At 38.4% G+C, this 19,131-nt stretch overlaps 1 protein-coding gene and 1 pseudogene across 1 annotated transcript; one reads left to right on the plus strand and one right to left on the minus strand.

Annotated features, from left to right (window-relative positions):
• Positions 1 to 254: 254 nt before the first annotated feature.
• On the plus strand, positions 255 to 1,217 carry LOC127669271 (olfactory receptor 2H2-like). The gene has a single exon (XM_052163117.1). It carries the CDS (start codon positions 255 to 257, stop codon positions 1,215 to 1,217), a length of 963 nt encoding a protein of 320 aa, XP_052019077.1.
• A 2,260-nt stretch (positions 1,218 to 3,477) lies between these two features.
• On the minus strand, positions 3,478 to 10,975 carry LOC127669641 (tyrosine-protein phosphatase non-receptor type 2-like; annotated as a pseudogene).
• Between the last annotated feature and the right edge of the window lie 8,156 nt (positions 10,976 to 19,131).

Below are 19,131 nucleotides of genomic sequence, written 5' to 3' on the forward strand. Positions count from 1 at the left end.
ACAGTTTACCTTGCAGAGCTATAAATAGATATAAAGCATCAGAAAAAGGAAAAGAATGAGTGGCAGAATTCAAATATTAAACTACTTCACTCATTCAAGAATTTTCCCATAAATATTACAGGTTAACATCATACTCTTAAGTAAAAAGGATCAAACAAGCTGCACAGCCTTGGTTCCTGCTAACTACGATCTTCACAGACTTTTGAGCAACTGCTTTCATGTCATCTCCTCAAGAAGCAATTTTCCCAGAGAGCATGGGCACAGTTTGCAATGACACCCATGGTAATTTCATCCTCCGTGGCTTCTCTGACAAGCCATGTTTAGAGAAGGTACTTTTTGGGGTAATTTTGGTCTTTTATTGTTTGACTCTTGCTGGAAATACAATCATAATTTTTGTTTCCTCGAAGGACCCAAAACTGCAGATCCCAATGTACTTCTTCCTTTCCAACCTTTCCTTATTAGATATTTGTTTCACAAGCAGCTGTGTTCCTCAGATGTTGGTTAATTTGAGAAATCCAAAGAAAACTATCACCTATAGTGGCTGTGCCACTCAGCTCTACATCTTCCTGTGGCTTGGTGCCACTGATTGTGTCCTTCTTGTTGTCATGGCTGTGGACCGCTATGTGGCAGTGTGCCATCCTCTGAGATACGTAACTGTCATGCACCCTAAAGTCTGTCTGCAGCTGGCTGTCCTTGCTTGGGGTTCTGGCTTGGTTCAGTCTCTGATACAATCTACTGCTACCCTCAAGTTGCCCTTTTGCTCTCAGAGGGTAGTAGATGACATTGTGTGTGAAGTTCCAGCCCTGATTCAGCTCTCCAGTGCAGATACTACCTACAATGAAGTGCAGATGTCCATATCCAGTGTTATCCTCCTAGTGTTACCCTTGGCCATCATTCTTTCCTCCTATGGTGCTATTGTGAAATCTGTGCTGAAGATAAAGTCACCTGCAGGGCAGAGAAAAGCATTTGGCACCTGTACTTCTCACCTTCTTGTAGTTTCCCTGTTCTATGGTACTGTCACAGGTGTCTATCTTCAACCTAAGACTCACTATGCTCATGAATGGGGCAAGTTTCTCACTCTTTTCTACACTGTAATAACTCCAACTCTTAACCCTCTCATTTATACATTGAAGAACAAGGAAGTAAAAGAAGCAGTGATAAGACTGTGGTGGAAGACTTGGATTTCCACAAAGATAACTAAAGATGCTGGCATATGAGTTTCTGTTTCTTTACATGAAAAGGCAGAGCCATCTTAACTCAAAAACCTTGAGGTTGGCCTCCACAAAATCAAGAATAGCTTCATTTGGATTGGGATGAAATGTTAGCTTCATTCATTAGGTATTGATTAGACCATCTATTTCTTCAAAGTGGTGATTGAAGTACAATGTGGTAGTTAAATTATTTTGGTAGTCATTTTCTTAAGAAATATGATACAGTTGATTTGTAATGAAGAACTACAATACTTGCAAATTAAACACTAAGCATTGCTTCATACCTTTCTACTGTTTCTATTTACTTCAGAATGTCCTGGGAGTTTAAAACAGAGCAAACTACAAATTAAACACTTTTTGAACTACAACACAGGCCTGTTTTTATTTACTTTAAATCATAAAATATTTATTTTATTTGTGTGAATACATCTGTCTGAATACATGCCATGAGAGTACAGGTTCTTGAAGGTGTCAGAAAAGAAGTTTGAATTCCCTGAGCCTGAAATTACAGAATAATCTGAGTGCTAAAATGTTACCTCAGGTCCTTAGAAAAATAGCAAGCATTCTGATCACTGAGCCGTCTCTTGCTCCTTCTTTTTATTTTAAGACACCCCAAACTGGCAAATGTCCTAACAAAAACTCACACAAACTCATGCAGGTTCCATGATTTCCACTTCAGACTCTATGAGCCTATATGAGCTATGCTTAGGTCGTTCTGTAGGCTCTTGTCTTGTGTTCTTGACCCCTCTGAAAGTTACAATCCTTCCTGTCCCTATTCTGCATGGTTTTCTGAGCTCTGTCTAATGTTTGGCTGTGGGTGTCTGTGATGAATCCTATCAGCTGTCAGAGGAAGCCTTTCTGTATGCTTCAATCTATGAGAATAACATAATATCATTAAGAATTATTTTTGTCAGTTGTGTTTGATTCTTCCATAGGTATATGGGCTCACCCACTTGATCCATCCTATTCCCATCACCAACCACCCCAAGTCTACCCACAAAAACAATTCTATTTCCCCTTCCCAGTGATATCCTAGTGCTCCCACAAGCCAGTCTTTTTATAGAATATCTCTCTGTCTGTGCATTGTTGCTTAATTATCTTATATTTAACATTTAATATCCATTTCTAAGTGAGTATATATCTGATTTGTCTTTCTGGGTCTGTGTTCTGTCATTTAGTTTTCTTATAATTCCATCTATTTGCCTGAAAAATTCTGATATATTTTTCTAATGCCTGAATAATACTCCATTGTGGAAATACAAAAGATTTTTTTAAACAAATTCTTGGGTGGAGAAACACCAAGGGTGTGTCCAATTTCTGGCTATTGTGAATAAAACCTCTGAGAACAAAAGTGAGCAAGTATCCTGTGTTAGGATGGATTATCTTTTGGTATATCTGGGATCTTGAAGTATGTCAGTCCCCAATTTTATGAGAAACTGCTATATTGATTTCCATAGTCATGAGATTTGCATTCCCATCAGCAATGGAGGAGCTCCCCTTGCTCCACCAGTATGAGTTGTCACTTCTGTGTCATTTAATTTACAGAAGCTTTTCAGTTTTGTGAGGTCCCATTTATTAACTGTTGAATTTAGTGCCTGAGCTATTGGTGTTCTTTCCAGAACTCCTGTGTCAATGTATTCTAGGTTATTCCCATCTTTCTCTCTTTCTTTTTTTTAACAACTGAGTCAACACACAATTTATTTTTCTATGGTAACCGACTTTCAAATTGAACCTTCAAAAAGTACATTTAACTACAAAAGTAAGATTAAATAGGTACTTATAAAATATATTTACCCTAAAATAGTTATGGATATAAAGTTGTAATGCCCATTTCAACAGTAAATTACACATTACATACATTGTTTAAAGGATATTTTCTTTCCATTAAGAATGTAGAAAAAACCCACAATGTTTATTGCTTATATCAAGTGCTGGTTAAAATCCACAAGACCTCCAAAAGCCAATCCTTGTGATAAAGGATTTCTCAATATACTGGTGTGAACACAGCTGTAAGATGTAACAGTTTTCAACAAGCATGCTTGTCTTTATTTTGAGCCATTGACAGTTTGGGTCTCAGAGGAGCCTGCAGTGCTGAGTCCTGAGATGCTGGGCTTGTGAGTGTGAATACCCTTTATCTGGTTGATGTCTACTCTACCACAATGTTTCTGGGGTATGAGGCATCTACTAACAAACCCTTGAAATTAATGCACCACTGTCAGCTACTAGTGCAGAAAGGTGCTGGGTAAAACTTAATTTATAGAACATTTTATTGAAAAAGCAGTGCCCAGTCAACCAAAGCTCCAACCAAAATGACTGACACAAACCCCATTTTAGTGAGAACAGGTTGCCAATAGCCACCTTTTTTTTTTTTTTTTTTTTTTTTTTTTTTTTTTTTTTTTTTTTTTTTTTTTTTGGTTTGGTTTTTTTGGATTTGGTTTTATTCGAGACAGCGTTTCTCTGTATAACCCTGGCTGGAACTCATTCTGTAGACCAGGCTGGCCTCAAACTCAAGAAATCTGCCTGCCTCTGCCTCCCAGAGTGCTGGGATTACAGGCGTGCGCCACCACCACCCGGCTTACCTTTTTCTTTTTCGTTCAGTTTCATTTAGCCTCTGTTTCATCTGATGCACCTTCTGAGCCATCATAGCCTTTCTATCTATTCTCTCGAATGCATTTCCGTAGAATGTTCTCACTGCTCTCTTCTACAGTATCTTGCACGTTAGAAGGAAGTCCTGTTAACTTTTCATCTTCTGAACCTATTCTCTTCTCATTGTATTTCTCAGTCATTGTTCTGTTTTGTGAATGGTCACAAATAGAAGATAATCTTCTTTAGAAAGTTCTTTCCACCAGTTCTGTATATTTGAATCTCCTTTTGTGTACTTTGCTCCTTCTATTATGGCCATGTAGGAGAATCTGAGCTGGTCTGGTGTCTGAATAAGTCCCATTCGATACTTTCTCATGTTCAGTAATAATTGTTCCACATTAACATCCTCTCCTTTTTCCATCAGAACAAGGCAGGTGTCCACGAGGGAGAAGGTGCCAGAATGCCGGATGCCCGCACTGCAATGGATCACTGCAGGGCTGTGGTCGGAGCTCAAGGAACCAGATTCTCTAAACAAGAAATTTAGGAATGAAGATGTTGACTCCGGAACTCCAAAATCTGGCCAGGTGGTAAAATGAAAGTGAGATATGGTTCTGGTTTCACCACTATTGATATTTTCTAACTGTAGTAGATGCACTGTATAACATGATTTTACATATTCCGATAAGAGCTTCACACTGAATACTGTTTCCTTAAACATCATCTCTCGGTCATCCGTTGGCCAGTACTGGGCACATTTAACCGATTCTTTTTCTACAGTTCAGTTTAGAATAGCAACTGCTTTGGTCTTTTGCTGCCACACCGTGAGCCAGAAGTGACAGCATGTGTTAGGAAGTGTGCCATGGGCTTACATCTCTGTATCTGTTTCAATTTCTGTTTTCTGGAAACTTGGCCACTCTATGAGGATAGTCATTGGATTCATTTTGAATTTCCAAGTATAACGGCTGCCTGTGCCACTGAGTATCCAGTTCCTCAAACTCCTGCTGGATGGTAGCCGATGGTGGGGGGCAGCGGTAGTAAGAGGGGAACCACCACAGCCAACAGGTCTGGCCCTGCTCTATCCCCGGAGCGTGCTGGCACTTTGGCGCATGCGCGATCTGTGCCCCCCGCCCCTCCCCGCCCTCCATCTTTCTCTTTAGTTGTGTTGTGTGTCTGGTTTTAAGCTGAGGTCTTTGATCCATTTGGACTTGTGTTTTGTGCAGGGTGATAAATATGGATGTATTTGCACTCTTCTCCATGCTGAAAGTGCTTTCTTTTTTCCATTGTGTATTTCTGGATTCTTTATTAAAAAAAAAAAAAATCAGGTGTCTGTAGGTATGTGGATCTTTGTTTGAGTCTTCAATTGAATACCACTGACAACGTCTTTTTTTTTTTTTTTAAATGCCGACAACATTCAGTTTTGATATATCTCTGTAGGACAGCATGAAATTAGTGATAGTGATACCTCTGGAAGTTCTTTTATTCTTCAGGATTGTTTAGTTATCTTTAAATCATGATTTTTGTTTTTCATATGAAATTGAATATTGTCCTTTTAAGGTTTATAAAGAATTGTGTTGAAATTTTGTAGTGACAATTTTGGAATTTTGGATTTTTTTTTTTAAAAAAGAAATATTACAAGAATGTGGTTTTGTTTTAATACCAAGTGTAGAGATATAGGGCTACTTTGGACTGACCACAGCAGCTGATTATGATTTGTCTTGAACTCCATTCAAGTCATAGTTTTGCCAGCTGAAGACAGTTTCTGTGATTGTATGACATTTGAAATTCTAGGAAACTTTCAGAAAGGATGTAAATCTTAGGGCCCCAAGAGGTAGGCCTGGTGATTATTGTTCACTTAGGGAAGTTGTTTGCAGCCTATTACTAGCTATGCTCAAAGAAGAAACACAAGGAAAAAAATTAGATTCAGGGATTTTCCTAATTCCCCTCTCCTTCTACTCGTCTTTCTCTCTTCTCTAGTTTTAGGAGTGAAACCCGAGGGGATAAAGCGTCAGCAAGGAAAAAAAAAAAAACCCACAAAATAGCAAGATGAGCTACAAATGGTGCATAAAAGTAAGGATAAATAGGGAAGTTTGGTTCCAAAAGCCATATAGCAAATGGCATGTGATGAAGAAATGGATTGCTTTTCAGGATGCCAGCAAAAAATTTATTGTGGCTGCAACCACTGGGATATCCTAGCTTTGAACCCAAGAGGATTTTTTGTTTTATTGTTTTTGTTTCTTTGGATTTTTTTTTTTTTTTTGCTTGTTTGTTTGCTCGCTTTTTGTTGGATTCCATAGCTGCCTGCAGCTATTACGAAGTGGGTAGCTGGAACAGAAGCTGAGGGATGAATAGGGAAGGTGCGAAAAGAAATAAGGGCCAGGACAATGTTTTACTGATCGAGGCCGGAAACTTTAATGGCGCCAGACCTTTTAACAGTTTGGGCAAACCCTTCCCCCCAGACTCTGGGCTGAGTTCCGGTGGAAGTTGTCTAGCTTCTCTTGGAGGTCCTCGTCTTGACTGCTCTGGCAGCTGGGTGGGTCACCTGCTTAATTCAGGAATTCCTAGACCAGGAGGAACCACGAACTTAACCTTCACTGAGCTTCTCCACCCTAGGATAAAAATTCCTTCTTTAACCTACTTCCCTATTATGTCCTAATGGCAGATTCCTGCCCGAAGCCAGGGATTATCCTTGACCAAAGTCAAACTCCGACCAAGTGCATGACTGCCCCAATATGGCTCTGTACAGCTTTTCTTCTTCCTACACTCTGTTTCAAAAAATGTTGGAAGAATGGCTGCACAGTTGAAAAATTGTAGATGGAAACGGAAGTGCTTAAGAAATGATAAGTTGCTGAAATGGGGAAAAAGGTGGTCACTCTGGTCTCTTTTCTGAAAGAGTTGCAGACTTGTCTGTGCAACTAAAAAGATTGCAGGTGGAGATGGAAGCACTTGTGAGACAAAGAACACTGGAAAGAGAACAAAAAGGCTCAGCCCTAGTGAGCAAGAGAATGGGAGCTTCCTACAGAAGAAAAGAGGAAATAGAATTGGACAGGAGGGAGGTGGGTTCAGAGAAAAGCTGAAAAATTGAGAGGACGGTGTGATGAATTAGCAGTTTTGAGAGAAAGGCTCAAATTTAAACCAACTTTACCACCAGAGTTAGAGCAGGGGATGCCTGAGGTTATGTGATTATCATCAGCTTCTCCAGTAGTTAAAGAGGATATGTCTGCTATTGGTGTGGAACAAGCTTATTACAAAATAGGATGATGTCCTAGAGAAATGATAGATCTAAGGCTATTTAAAGAGCCTATGGTTTCATGCAAGATGCACTTGGTTTATCTAAAACAAATTCTAAATAACTGGGCTACCCAAAATAGAATTAATCCCCAGTACTGGAAGGGATTGGTAAATCATACTAGAAGCTGTTCCCCAACTGCAATGGATAACATAGTAGAGAAAAGGGGCCACAAATATTGAACAGCGAAGTAGACTGAGGGGGATGAATATAGGAAAAGACCAGTTGCTGGATGAACGGTGGTACTCTGATATACAAGGACAAATTTAATTTGATGATTCTACTATAGAACAATATCACTTAATAATTTTAAGAGTTTGGGGCAAAGTTAAGGACCCCGGGGGAAAAGTTACCACATTTATACCTATTACACAGCATTATGGATAGCCCTTCTTTGATATTTTTATAAAGATTATTTTCAGCTGTGAACAAAGCCAAATCAGATCCTGATACAAAGCAGGTGTTAATAGAGGTATGGTGTGTGAAAAATCTAATACCAAATGTAAACCATTTATTAAACCATTAAAGCATCCAGTACTGCCTATGGATGATTAGATAAGGGATAAACTGATATTGTTTCTATAATATACCATGCTAATACAATAGGTCAAGTTATAGTTAGAGGTCTCAGATCTCAAAATACCTGTTGCTTTAATTGTGGGAAATAAGGTAATTTGCAACAAAATTGCAAGTAAGACATCTCTACAAGCAATAGTTTTTCTAAATATAAACCACAAAGAAGGACTAGGTTTCCAGGGGTTTGCAGGTAATATGGCAGTGTTGCCATTGGACCAATAAGTATAGGTCCAAAAGAGATATTCAAGGTAATTTCTTATTGTCAGGAAATGTCCTTAGGGGCATGGCTCGAGGCCCCACAGAAAAAATAATAAGCCATTTCAGTGTGACCAGGAGACCAAAAAGCCTCCACTTAACATTGGAAATATAATTCAGGCTATCACAGGGAGCAGAGCTCTGAACTTGGCCACAGCTAAACATCTTATTGTATCCCCCAAAATTCAATATTATGAAATAACTACTGGAGTTATGAACTTAGGAAGGAGTGGATTGACTTCCTCAAGGACTCATTGTATGTTCAGGAATTATAGACAAAGATTTCAGAGGAGAAATTAAAAGTATAGCTTATGTAAAAAGAGAGATGCAATTTAATGCAGGTGATATGATTGCTCATCTTAAAACGTTTCTTTGAATCAAGGGTAAGTCCATTCATGTTGAAATGATAAAATGGTTTAGATGTACTAGAAAATGTGTGATCTGGCAATGTTATTAATGATCAGAGGCCAAAAGTAAAATTACAAGTACATGGCATTGAAATAGAAAATTTGGGAGATATGAGAGCTGATGTAACTATCATTTTGCAAAATGATTGAAATTCAGAATGGCCACTTCAGAAGGTTTATACATGGATTCTAGGAATAGAAAAGTTATCTTAGATAAACAAAGTCTGAGATTTGTTAAATGCATGCAATTGCATGGTCAAATAGGAAAGTCAATGCCTTATGTGGCTGATATATCCATAAATTTTATGGGGAAAGGATCTTCTATAGCAGTGGTTTACTTGAATTAACATTCCTGCCATTTCAGAGATAGTCCATGATGAAATAAAGGGTGAAATGGTACAGGAGGTAGAGGGTGGTAGGGACTTGAGAGGAAAGGGTGTGGAGGGGAGATGATTAGGTATGAAAGGAGACAGGGATGATATATAGAGGGTCAGGAATTTGAACAGAAGTATGTAATAATGGGAGATGGGGAAGTGGGGATAGCCACAAGCAAGTCCCAGATGCCAGGAAAGCAAGAGACTCCCAGGACCCAAAAGGATGAGATTAGCTGAAATGCCCAACAAAGGGGAGGGATATGTAGAGACCATATCCAGAGGCTAGGCAAGGCTCCTGTTGGGGGAGGAGCCACCCACTGATCTCCAAATTCTTAACCCAGAATTGCTCCTGTCTAAAGGAAATATGGGGACAAAGTGTAGAGCAGAGACTGAATGAAAGGCCATCCAGAGACTGCCCCACCTGGGGATCCATCCCATCTACAGACTCCAAACCCAGACACTATTGTGGATGCTAAGAAGTGCTTGCTGACAGAAGTCTGTTATAGTTGTCTTCCGAAAGGCTCTACCAGAGCCTGAAAAATACAGAGGAGAATTGGTCTTAGCATAGGGCTCCAAATGGAGGAATTAGAGAAAGGAATGAAGGAACTGAAGGGGTTTGCAACCCCAAAGGAAGAACAACAATATCAACCAACCAGAACGCTCAGAGTTCCATGGGAATAAGCCACCAACCAAAGAGTACACATGGAGGGTCCCATGGCTCCAGTTACATATGTAGTGAAGGATGGCATTGTCTGGCATCAATAGGAGGAGAAGCCTTTGGTCCTGTAAAGGCTTGATTCCCCAAGGTTTGGAAATTGGGGAATGCCAGGGTGGTGAGGTGGGAGTCGGTGGAAAGAAGGGGAACCCTTCTCATAGAAACAGGGAGAGGGCTGAGGTGTGACAGAGATTCCAAAGGGGAAAGTGGGAAAGGGTATAACATATGAAATGTAAATGCATAAAATATTCAATAAAAAAGAACAAACAAAGAAAAAGTAAAGGTGAAATGGTAAATTCTCTTGGTGAAGATAGTGGTATATGTCATCAAAAGCAAACCCAGGCTGTGCCAATTATCCAAACACAGGACATAACTGACATTGAGTTTCCAAACTTATAAGGGAGAAGGGCACTGCTGAAATACCAATGTCTCTACTGTTAAAATGGTCTACCGACAAGCCTGTGTGGGTATATCTATCATCCATAACTAAGGAAAAATTACAAGCACCTGAGCAGGTAATAAAAGAGCAGCTGGAGACTCAACACATAGAAGAGTCTACCAGCCCATGGAATTCCCTGTATTTTTTATAAAAAGTAAGAAAGAAAGAAGAGAGGGAGAGGGGGAAGAGACAGAGAGATAGAGAGAGAGAGAGAGAGAGAAAGAGAAAGAAATCAGGAAAATGTAGAATGTCAAAAGATTTAAGAGCAGTGCACAGAGTAATCCAACAGTAGGTCAATTATAGCCTGGACTTTCTTTACCTTATTACCTAAGGCTTAGTCTGTGATAATAACTGATTGAAAGGATTGCCTTTTTTACTATCCACTTGCGTGAGCAAGATAAGGAAAGGTTTGCTTTCATAGTGCCTACTCATAATAGTGCTCAACTTGCAAAACAATACCAGTGTAATTTTCTGCCACAGGGAATGTTGACCAGCCCAAATTCATGCCAGTATTTTGTGCAAAAACCACTAGAAATAATTCACAGGCCATTTCCCCAATTCATTATTTATCATGGGTGATGTTTTTGCTGGCTGATTCTGACACATATACTTTAGAGAAAATATTTAAGGACACACAAAGAATTAAACCATGCCAGGAGTTACATATTGCTCCTGAAAAATGACAGGGAGGAGGTTCTATTAACTATTTGGATTATAAAATAAGTCAACAAAATTCAGCTACAAAAGGTATGGATCAGAAGAGGTTAGTTGCAAACCCTTGGTGATTTTTAAAAATTAATGGGGGATATTAATTTGCTATGGTCCTTGTATCTTCTCCTGTGGGTATTTTGTTCCCCCTTCTAAGAAGGACCAAAGTATCCATACTTTTTTCTTCCTCCTTCTTGGGCATCATTTGATATGTGAAATGTGTCTTGGGTATTCAAAGCTTCTGGGCAAATATCCACTTATCAGTGAGTGCATACCATGTGTGTTCTTTTGTGATTGGGTTACCTCACTCAGGATGATATTTTTCAGTTTCACCCATTTGCCTAAGAATTTCATGAATTCATTGTTTTTAATAGCTGAATAGTATTCCATTGTATAAATATACCACATTTTCCATTTCCATTCCTCTGTTGAGGGGCATCTGGGTTCTTTCCAGCTTCTGCCTATTATAAATAAGGCTGCTATGAACATAATGGACCATGGATCTTTATTGCATTCCGGGGAATCCTCTGGGTATATGGCCAGGAGTGATATAGCAGGATCCTCTTGTAGTATTATGCCCAATTTTCTGAGGTACTGCGAAATTGATTTCCAGATTGATTCATAATCTGAGGGAAAGACCATTCAGAGACTGCTCCACCAAGGGTTCCATCCCATATACAGTTACAAAAATCCAGACACTATTGTGGATGCCCACAAGTACTTGCTGACTAGAGCCAAATATAGCAGTCACCTGGGAGGCTCTGCTAGTGCATAACAAACATAGAGGGATACACTTTCAGTCAGCCATTGAACTGAGCACAGGGTCCCCAATGGAGGAGCTAGGGAAATGACACAAGGAGCTGAAGGAGTTTGCAGTGCCATAGAAGGAACAACAATATGAGCTCTACCCAATACCCCCAGAATTTCCAGGGACTAAACCATCAACCAAAAGTTCACATGGAAGGGCCTATGGGCTCCAGAAATATAGGCAGCAGAGGATGGCCTTGTTGGACATCAGAGGGAGAAGAGGTCCTTTGTCCTGGGAAGGCTTGATGCCACAGTGTAGGGGAATACCAGGACAGGGAAGCGGGAATGGGTTGATTGGTGAACAGGGGAGGGGAGATGGGTTAGGGGATTTTTGGAGGGGAAACCAGGACAGGGGACAACATTTTAAATGTAAATAAAGAATATATCTAATAAAAAATAAAAAAAAATTGCTGTGGTCCACCACTGGATTAACTACTCAAGAGTTAAGTAATTTGTTTCAAATATTACAGGGAAATTCAGACTTAGACAGTCGAAGACAGCTGTCAATAGCTTTTTAATCAATGTTTTACCCAGCTATCTCTCAAATAATTAATATTGGACCATTATATTTCTTTAACAAACTTTAAAGTTACAACATCTGAGCAGTATTTATTTTAATATTCTAAGATAATCAGGCTACTACCCACAAAATTTCACAAGATAGTTGCATTTTATTGCCTTTTCTACTCAAGCTGTTTTCTCGTGGTCTCTCCTGACCTCTTTCCCCATGTCTAAGCCCCAATTTCCTTTCTCCATCACCCACTTTCCCAGCTGGCAGGAAGTTTAGCCCTTTTCTCTGCCCTGCTCAGTCAGTGACTGTTCATATTTCTTTATTGATACTTCAGGAAACAATTGGATAGCTGCTGTTTACACAAGATTGAGACATTAGAATCTCTGAATACAGATTGTAACCATAAATATAAGGGAGACAGAAATCAACATTTGAATCTTCACACAGTGTACACTAATATTATGCCTGCAATTAATAAAGGAATCAAATAAAGACAACTTTAGTAGAAAAGAGAAGATGCATATGTGGATCACATAGGTCCCAAACTTGATTGTATTTTGGTTATTTTGCTTTCAATTCATTCTCCTATTGAGCTCATTATGTAAAGGAAATGGTATGATGGGATGGATTTTCTTAGCACACAAAGTAAAATATTAAAGATTTGCAATGAAATAAATTTTTGACATAATCATAAAATAAGGTAGTATATGACTATGTCATAGTACCTTATACTAATGCTGAGATCATGTCATTATGGATAATCAGTGAAGACTAGCAAATAGTATTAAGCAACTATTTGGAGATATTAACAACAAATATCCTAAAAGCAAGCACCTTCAGTTTATGAGAAAAAAAAAACTAATTGGATTCTCTCCTGTATTGTTAAAAAAAAAAAAAAAAGAATCCTAATGTGCCTATGTTCTACACTGATGAAAATGAGCTGGGAATGGCAGGCTATAAGTCAGACAACCAAAGTAATTCAAAGCCCTCCTACTTCAGTTCAAAAACCATAGCCATATGCAATTATTATGGTATTATTAGATTTTCTTGAAACTCTTAATATAGTTACTTAATCTCAGTATGCAGAAAGAGTTGTTTTGTGTGTAGAAATTGCTCAACTTTTTCCAGCTAATTCAGGAATGAACCTTGTTATTTATACAGCTACAACAGGCAATAAGAAATAGAAACTATCCATTATATATCACCCATATTCAGCTTACCAGGTCAATTAGCACATAGAAATGTGACCAATTATTAATAGGAAATGTTTTAGAAATCCTAAAAATTAATTAGAAATATGATGTTAACAGTAAAGGCTTTTTGCTTGTTTGGTTGGTTGGTTTTTGGTTTTTCGAGACAGTGTTTCTCTGTGTAGCCCTGGCTGTCCTGGAACTCAATGTGTAGACCAGGCTGACCTCAAACTCAGAAATCTGCCTACCTCTGCCTCCTAATGCTTGGGTTAAAGGTATGAGCCACCATTGCCTGCCAACAATAAAAGTTTAAAGAAAAAATTTCTATCACATGGTAACAATCCAAGGAAAATATAAGAAACTGTCATACTTTGTCTTTATGGAACAAAACTTCATTAACCACTAGAATTAACCCTAGGTGTACTAGCAGTAAGGAAATCTGATAGATGGATATGTTTCATTTTGCAGAATTTGGAAAATTAAAGTTTGTACAGCATTCAATTGATATGTATTCAGAGTTTCAATGGGCAACTGCTTTGAGTTCTGAATAGCCAGATTCTGTAAGTATGCACTTACTGGAAGTAATGGCTCTTATTGGGATTGTCTTCTGGGAATCAGCACACAAACCACTCAGACATAGATTTCAGTCAACTGGGAATGGTTTGTTAAATATCACACCCCAAGACTGATAGATCTGAGACAGGATTCAGGTGTGGGAGCTGAACTGTGGCTCTGAGTTAAGATCTACAGTGCTTTTAAGACTAGATCTACAAACATGTGTCCCAAGTTACTCCACCAATCAAGATTTAGGGATTGGGAGATTTCCTTAGGAATACGTCTTTGTTGTACATTTATCCTGCTTCCATTTGTTGAGGGATTCCTCTGTGGCAGGGAACTTACCTGTTCTAACATTCATGTCTTAACTTGCCACCCTGGATGTCAATTGCCCATGTATGTGTCTCTCTGCTCAGTATGATGTTGGTTCCCAGGGAGGTCTTGGAAACATAAACTTTACTTGACCACTAATGAAAATGAAAGTCTTAATCCAAATATTTTTTACATTGATGCATATGTCTCTCTTATGTTGAGATTCATTCATACGGCAGCTTAGAAAAGCAAATGCCAGAAAAGCACATACACTGTTGGGTGGTTGGTTCAGTTCTAAGCTTATTGTGGGTAATTATGCAAAGCAATGTCACTGATTACTATTGTGACTGGTTTCCAAGGACAGAAGACATAATGGGCTATGTAATCAGGCACAAGAAAGTTTCCTAGTAACAACATAAATAACACATGAGAAAGTTTCTTTATAATGTTACCAACCATTCAAAATGGCAGACTAGCCAAATAACAATTACTAGGTCTTAACATTTTACCTAGGCCTAAACATTCCATTAATACCTTAATATTTTACTAGGCCTTAACAGGGATATGTGTACAAATAGGGACTGACAATTCCCCTTTATATGTCTCAAGTAAGAAGAAGAAATTCTTTGTATATTAAAATATAAAGCATATTGTAGGTACCACACAATCATAAGGACAAACAGTTGTAGGAAGTTCTAATCTTACCTAAAAAAATTTATTGTAAAATAAAAAGGAAGAATAAAGACCCCCCCAGTGATGAACTAAATTATACTCTATTAACTTTAAATTGTTGTTAATGAGAAAGGAATAGCAGCTTAGAGCGACTGGGTTATAAAAAAAAAGGAATTAAATCATTGAACATACTATAAAGATGTTTTAACATCAGAATGGAATCCAGTTGCCGGGCAGTGGTGGCACATGCCTTTAATCCCAGCACTTGGGAGGCAGAGGCAGGCAGAGTTCTGAATTCAAGGCCAGCCTGGTCTGCAGAGTGAGTTCCAGGACAGCCAGGGCTATACAGAGAAACCCTGTGTCAAACAAACAAACAAACAAACAAACAAACAAACAAACAAAAACCAGAATGGAATCCAGTTAATGTTTTGTATTGCAATGCAGATATACACAGGAAATAAAAAGCTGTAGATACCATCAAAAGTGATAAAGAATAGAATTGAGCAGGAGAGCTCTTTTGAAAACCTTGGCTACTGAGCTGAAATGCACTTATCTCATTATAAATGCCTCTGTTCCTAATTTCCAACTATACATGGCACAATTAATGGCTTAAAAGAGAAGTGGGGAAATGTAGTGACAATTGTAGAATTTTGTTTTTTTATAAAACACAAAATTGTTATAAGAATGTGTTTTCTATTTTAATCCCAGGTGTAGGGATATAAGGCAGCTTTGGACTGACTGCAGCAGCTGACTATAGTTTGGCTTGTGCTCCAGCCATAGTTTTGCCAACTGTACACAGTTTCTGTGATTGTGTGATATTTGAAATTCTGAGAAAATTTCAAAAAGATTATAAATACTAAGGCCCCAAGAGGTGGGGCTCAGAGATTATTGGTCATTTAGAGAGATGGGTTGCATTCTGTTACTGTCCATGGTCAAAGAAGAAACAAAAGGAAAGAAATTAGACCAGGTATTTTCCTAATTTGTGTTTTTCATATTCTTGTTTCTTTCTACTCTAGTGTTAAGGGGTGATACCAGGGGTATGAAGGGTGGGAAAAAGAAGAACCCACGAAATAGCATAATCAGCTACAGAATTTGATGGTATTGTGTTGAATTTCTAGATTGCTTTTTGCAAGAGGGTCATTTTTACTGTTAATTCTATTGATCTATGCACATATGAGATCTTTTCATTTTCTGATATCTTCAATTGCTTTCATCAAAGACTTCACATTTTATCATACAAGTCTTTCACTTGGGAGGTTAGATCTACCTCAAGATATTTTATATTGTTTATAGCTATTATGTAGAGTGTCTGTGTCCCAGATTTCTTTCTCTGTTTTTTTGTTATTTGTATATATAGAAGGGATACTGAATTTTTTGAGTTAACCTTGTAACCAACCACATTGCTGAAGATGTTTATCAGCTAGAATAGAATTTTTTGGAGTTACTTATAAACTGCAAATGCAATATTTTGACTTCTTTTCCAATTCGGATCCATTTGTTCTCTGATGCAAGATATTTCCTATCCATTCACACTGAGGCAGTGAGAGGCCAGTGATTGCTGGGGAGAGAGGAGGAGCTAAGAGAAGGAGAAGCAGAGAGAAAGGGAGCTTGGGAGCTGCCCAAAGGAGAGGAGGAGGAGACATACACAGATCCAGATGGCATCAGATGTGTTTCTAGTGTGCTAAGAGGTTAGTAATACTGGGATAAAACTTAATAATTGTAAATTGCCATTATGTAATTGGGAGGATCATATACATAAATATATTTAGTTAACTATTCAAGTTTAAGTGTCATGCTTTGCCAGATACGTGGAAGGAGTAGGTGCTGGGCAGGAGAGAGAGACCCACTGGGACTTGGAGCAGAGACCTGACAAGGCAGTACTACATTTTAATCATTTCCCACTGCAGTTCTCTGTTTTCTTATTGTTATGGTTAAAACTTAAAGTACTACATGGAATAATTATGGAGAGAGTAGACAGCCTTGTCTTCTTAATTTTAGTGTAATTGCTTGGAATTTCTATTTAATTTGATGTTGGCATTCAGCTTGCTGTATATTGCCTTTATTGTATTTATGTATGTGTATTGAATCACTAATTCCTCCAAGACTTCTATCATGAAGGTGTGTTGGATTTATTTTTCTTTTTCTATTTAATATTTTTAATTTCTATATTCTTTGTTTACATTCCAAATGATTTCCCCTTTCCCAGATCCCCTCTTCCCCATATGTCCCATAAACCTTCTCTCCATCCATTCTCCAATTTCTCCTTCCTTTTTCTCTGTCCTTATATTCCCTTCGATTGCTAGATCAATCCTTTCCAGGATCAGGACCCTCTCCATATTTCTTCATGGGAGTCATTTGTTATGCAATTTGTGCCTTGGTTATTCAGGGCTTCTGGGCTAATTAATATCCACTTATCAGAGATTGCATTCCATGTGTATTCTTTTGTGATTGGGTTACCTCACTTAGGATGATATTTTTCCAGATCAAACCATTTGCCTAAAAATTTTGTGAATTAATTGTTTCTATTTGCTGAGTAGTATTCCATTGTGTAAATATATCACATTTTCTGTATCCATTCCTCCTTTGAGGGGCATCTGGGTTCTTTCCAGCTTCTGGCTATTATAAATAAGGCTGCTATGAACATAATGGAGCATGTGTCTTTATTGCATGCCAGGGAATCCTTTGGGTATATGTCTAGGAGAGGTATAGCAGGGTCCTCCGGAAGTGTCATGTCCAGTTTTCTGAGGAACCACCAGACTGATTTCCAAAGTGGTGGTACCATCTTACAGCCCCACCAGCAGTGGAGGAGTGTTCCTCTTTCTCCACATCCTCGCCAACACCTGCTGTCTCCTGAGTTTTTGACCTTAGCCATTCTGACTGGTGTGAGGTGAAATCTCAGGGTTGTTTTGATTTGCATTTCCCTAATAACTAATGATGTTGTGCACTTCTTAAGGTGCCTCTGGGCCATCTGAATTTCTTCAGGTGAAAATTCTTTGTTTAGATCTGTACCCCATTTTTAAATAGGGTTTTTTGGTTCCCTGGGGTCTAACTTCTTGAGTTCTTTGTATATATTGGATATCAGCCCTCTATCAGATGTAGGGTTGGTGAATATCCTTCCCAATTTGATGGCTGCCATTTTGTCCTTTTAACAGTGTCCTTTGCCTTACAGAAACTTTGTAATTTTATGAGGTCCCATTTGTCAATTCTTGATCTAAGAGCATAAGCTATTAGAGTTCTGTTCAGGAACTTTTCCCTCGTGCCCATGTCCTCAAAGGTCTTCCCCAGTTTCTTTTCTATTAGTTTCAGTGTGTCTGGTTTTACATGAAGGTCCTTGATCCACTTGGAGTGAAGTTTAGTACATGGAGATTACAATGGATCAATTCGCATTTTTCTGCATGCTGACCTCCAATTGAACCAGCACCATTTGTTGAAAAGGCTATCTTTTCTCCACTGGATGTTTTCGGCTGCTTTGTTGAAGATCAAGTGACCATAGGTATGTGGATTCATTTCTGGATCTTCAGTTCTATTCCATTGGTCCACTTGTCTGTCACTGTGCCAATACCATGAAGTTTTTAACACTGTTGCTCTGTAGTATTGCTTGAAGTCAGGGATACTGATTCCCCAGAATTTCTTTTGTTGTTGAGAATAGTTTTAGCTATCCTGGGTTTTTGTTATTCCAGATGAATTTTAGATTTGCTTTTTCTAACTCTGTGAAGAACTGAGTTGGGATTTTGATGGGGATTGCCTTGAATCTGTAGATCGCTTTTGGCAAGATGGCCATTTTAACTATATTAATCCTGCCGATCCACGAGCATGGCAGATTTTTCCATTTTCTGAGGTCTTCTTCGATTTCATTCTTCAGAGACCTGAAGTTCTTGTCATTTAGATCTTTCACTTGTTTGGTTAGTGTCACACCAAGATACTTTATATTGTTTGTGGCTATTGTGAAGGGTGTTGTTTCCCTAACTTCTTTCTCAGCCTGCTTATCCTTTGAGTATAGGAAGGCAAATGATCTGCTTGAGTTGATTTTATAGCAAGCCAGTTTGCTGAAGTTGTTTCTCAGCTGTAGGAGTTCTCTGGTAGAGGTTTTCAGGTCACTTAAGTAGACTATCATATCATCCGCAAATAGTGATAATTTGACTTCTTCCTTTCCAGTTTGTATCCCCTTGACCTCCTTATGTTGTCTAATTGCTCTAGCTAGAACTTCAAGGACTATATTGAAAAGATATGGAGAGAGAGGACAGCCTTGTCTAGTCCCTGATTTTAGTGGGATTGCTTCAAGTTTCTCTCCATTTAGTTTGATGTTGGCTACCGGTTTGCTGTATATTGCTTTAACGATGTTTAGGTATGGGCCTTGAATTCCTGTTCTTTCCAAGATTTTTAGCTTGAAAAAATGCTGAATTTTGTCAAATGCGTTTTCTGCATCTAATAAGATGATCATATGTTTTTTTTTTCTTTGAGTTTGTTTATTTAGTGGATTGCATTGATGGATTAATTCTAAATTAAATTCTAAAAAGTCTTTAATTTCTT

This window comes from Apodemus sylvaticus, chromosome 19 (assembly GCF_947179515.1).
Source record: "Apodemus sylvaticus chromosome 19, mApoSyl1.1, whole genome shotgun sequence".
In the NCBI taxonomy this organism is placed as follows: domain Eukaryota; kingdom Metazoa; phylum Chordata; class Mammalia; order Rodentia; family Muridae; genus Apodemus; species Apodemus sylvaticus.

Coding starts and splice junctions, on each gene's coding strand:
- LOC127669271 (XM_052163117.1), top strand. CDS start 255: ATGGGCACAGTTTGCAATGACACCCATGGTAATTTCATCCTCCGTGGC.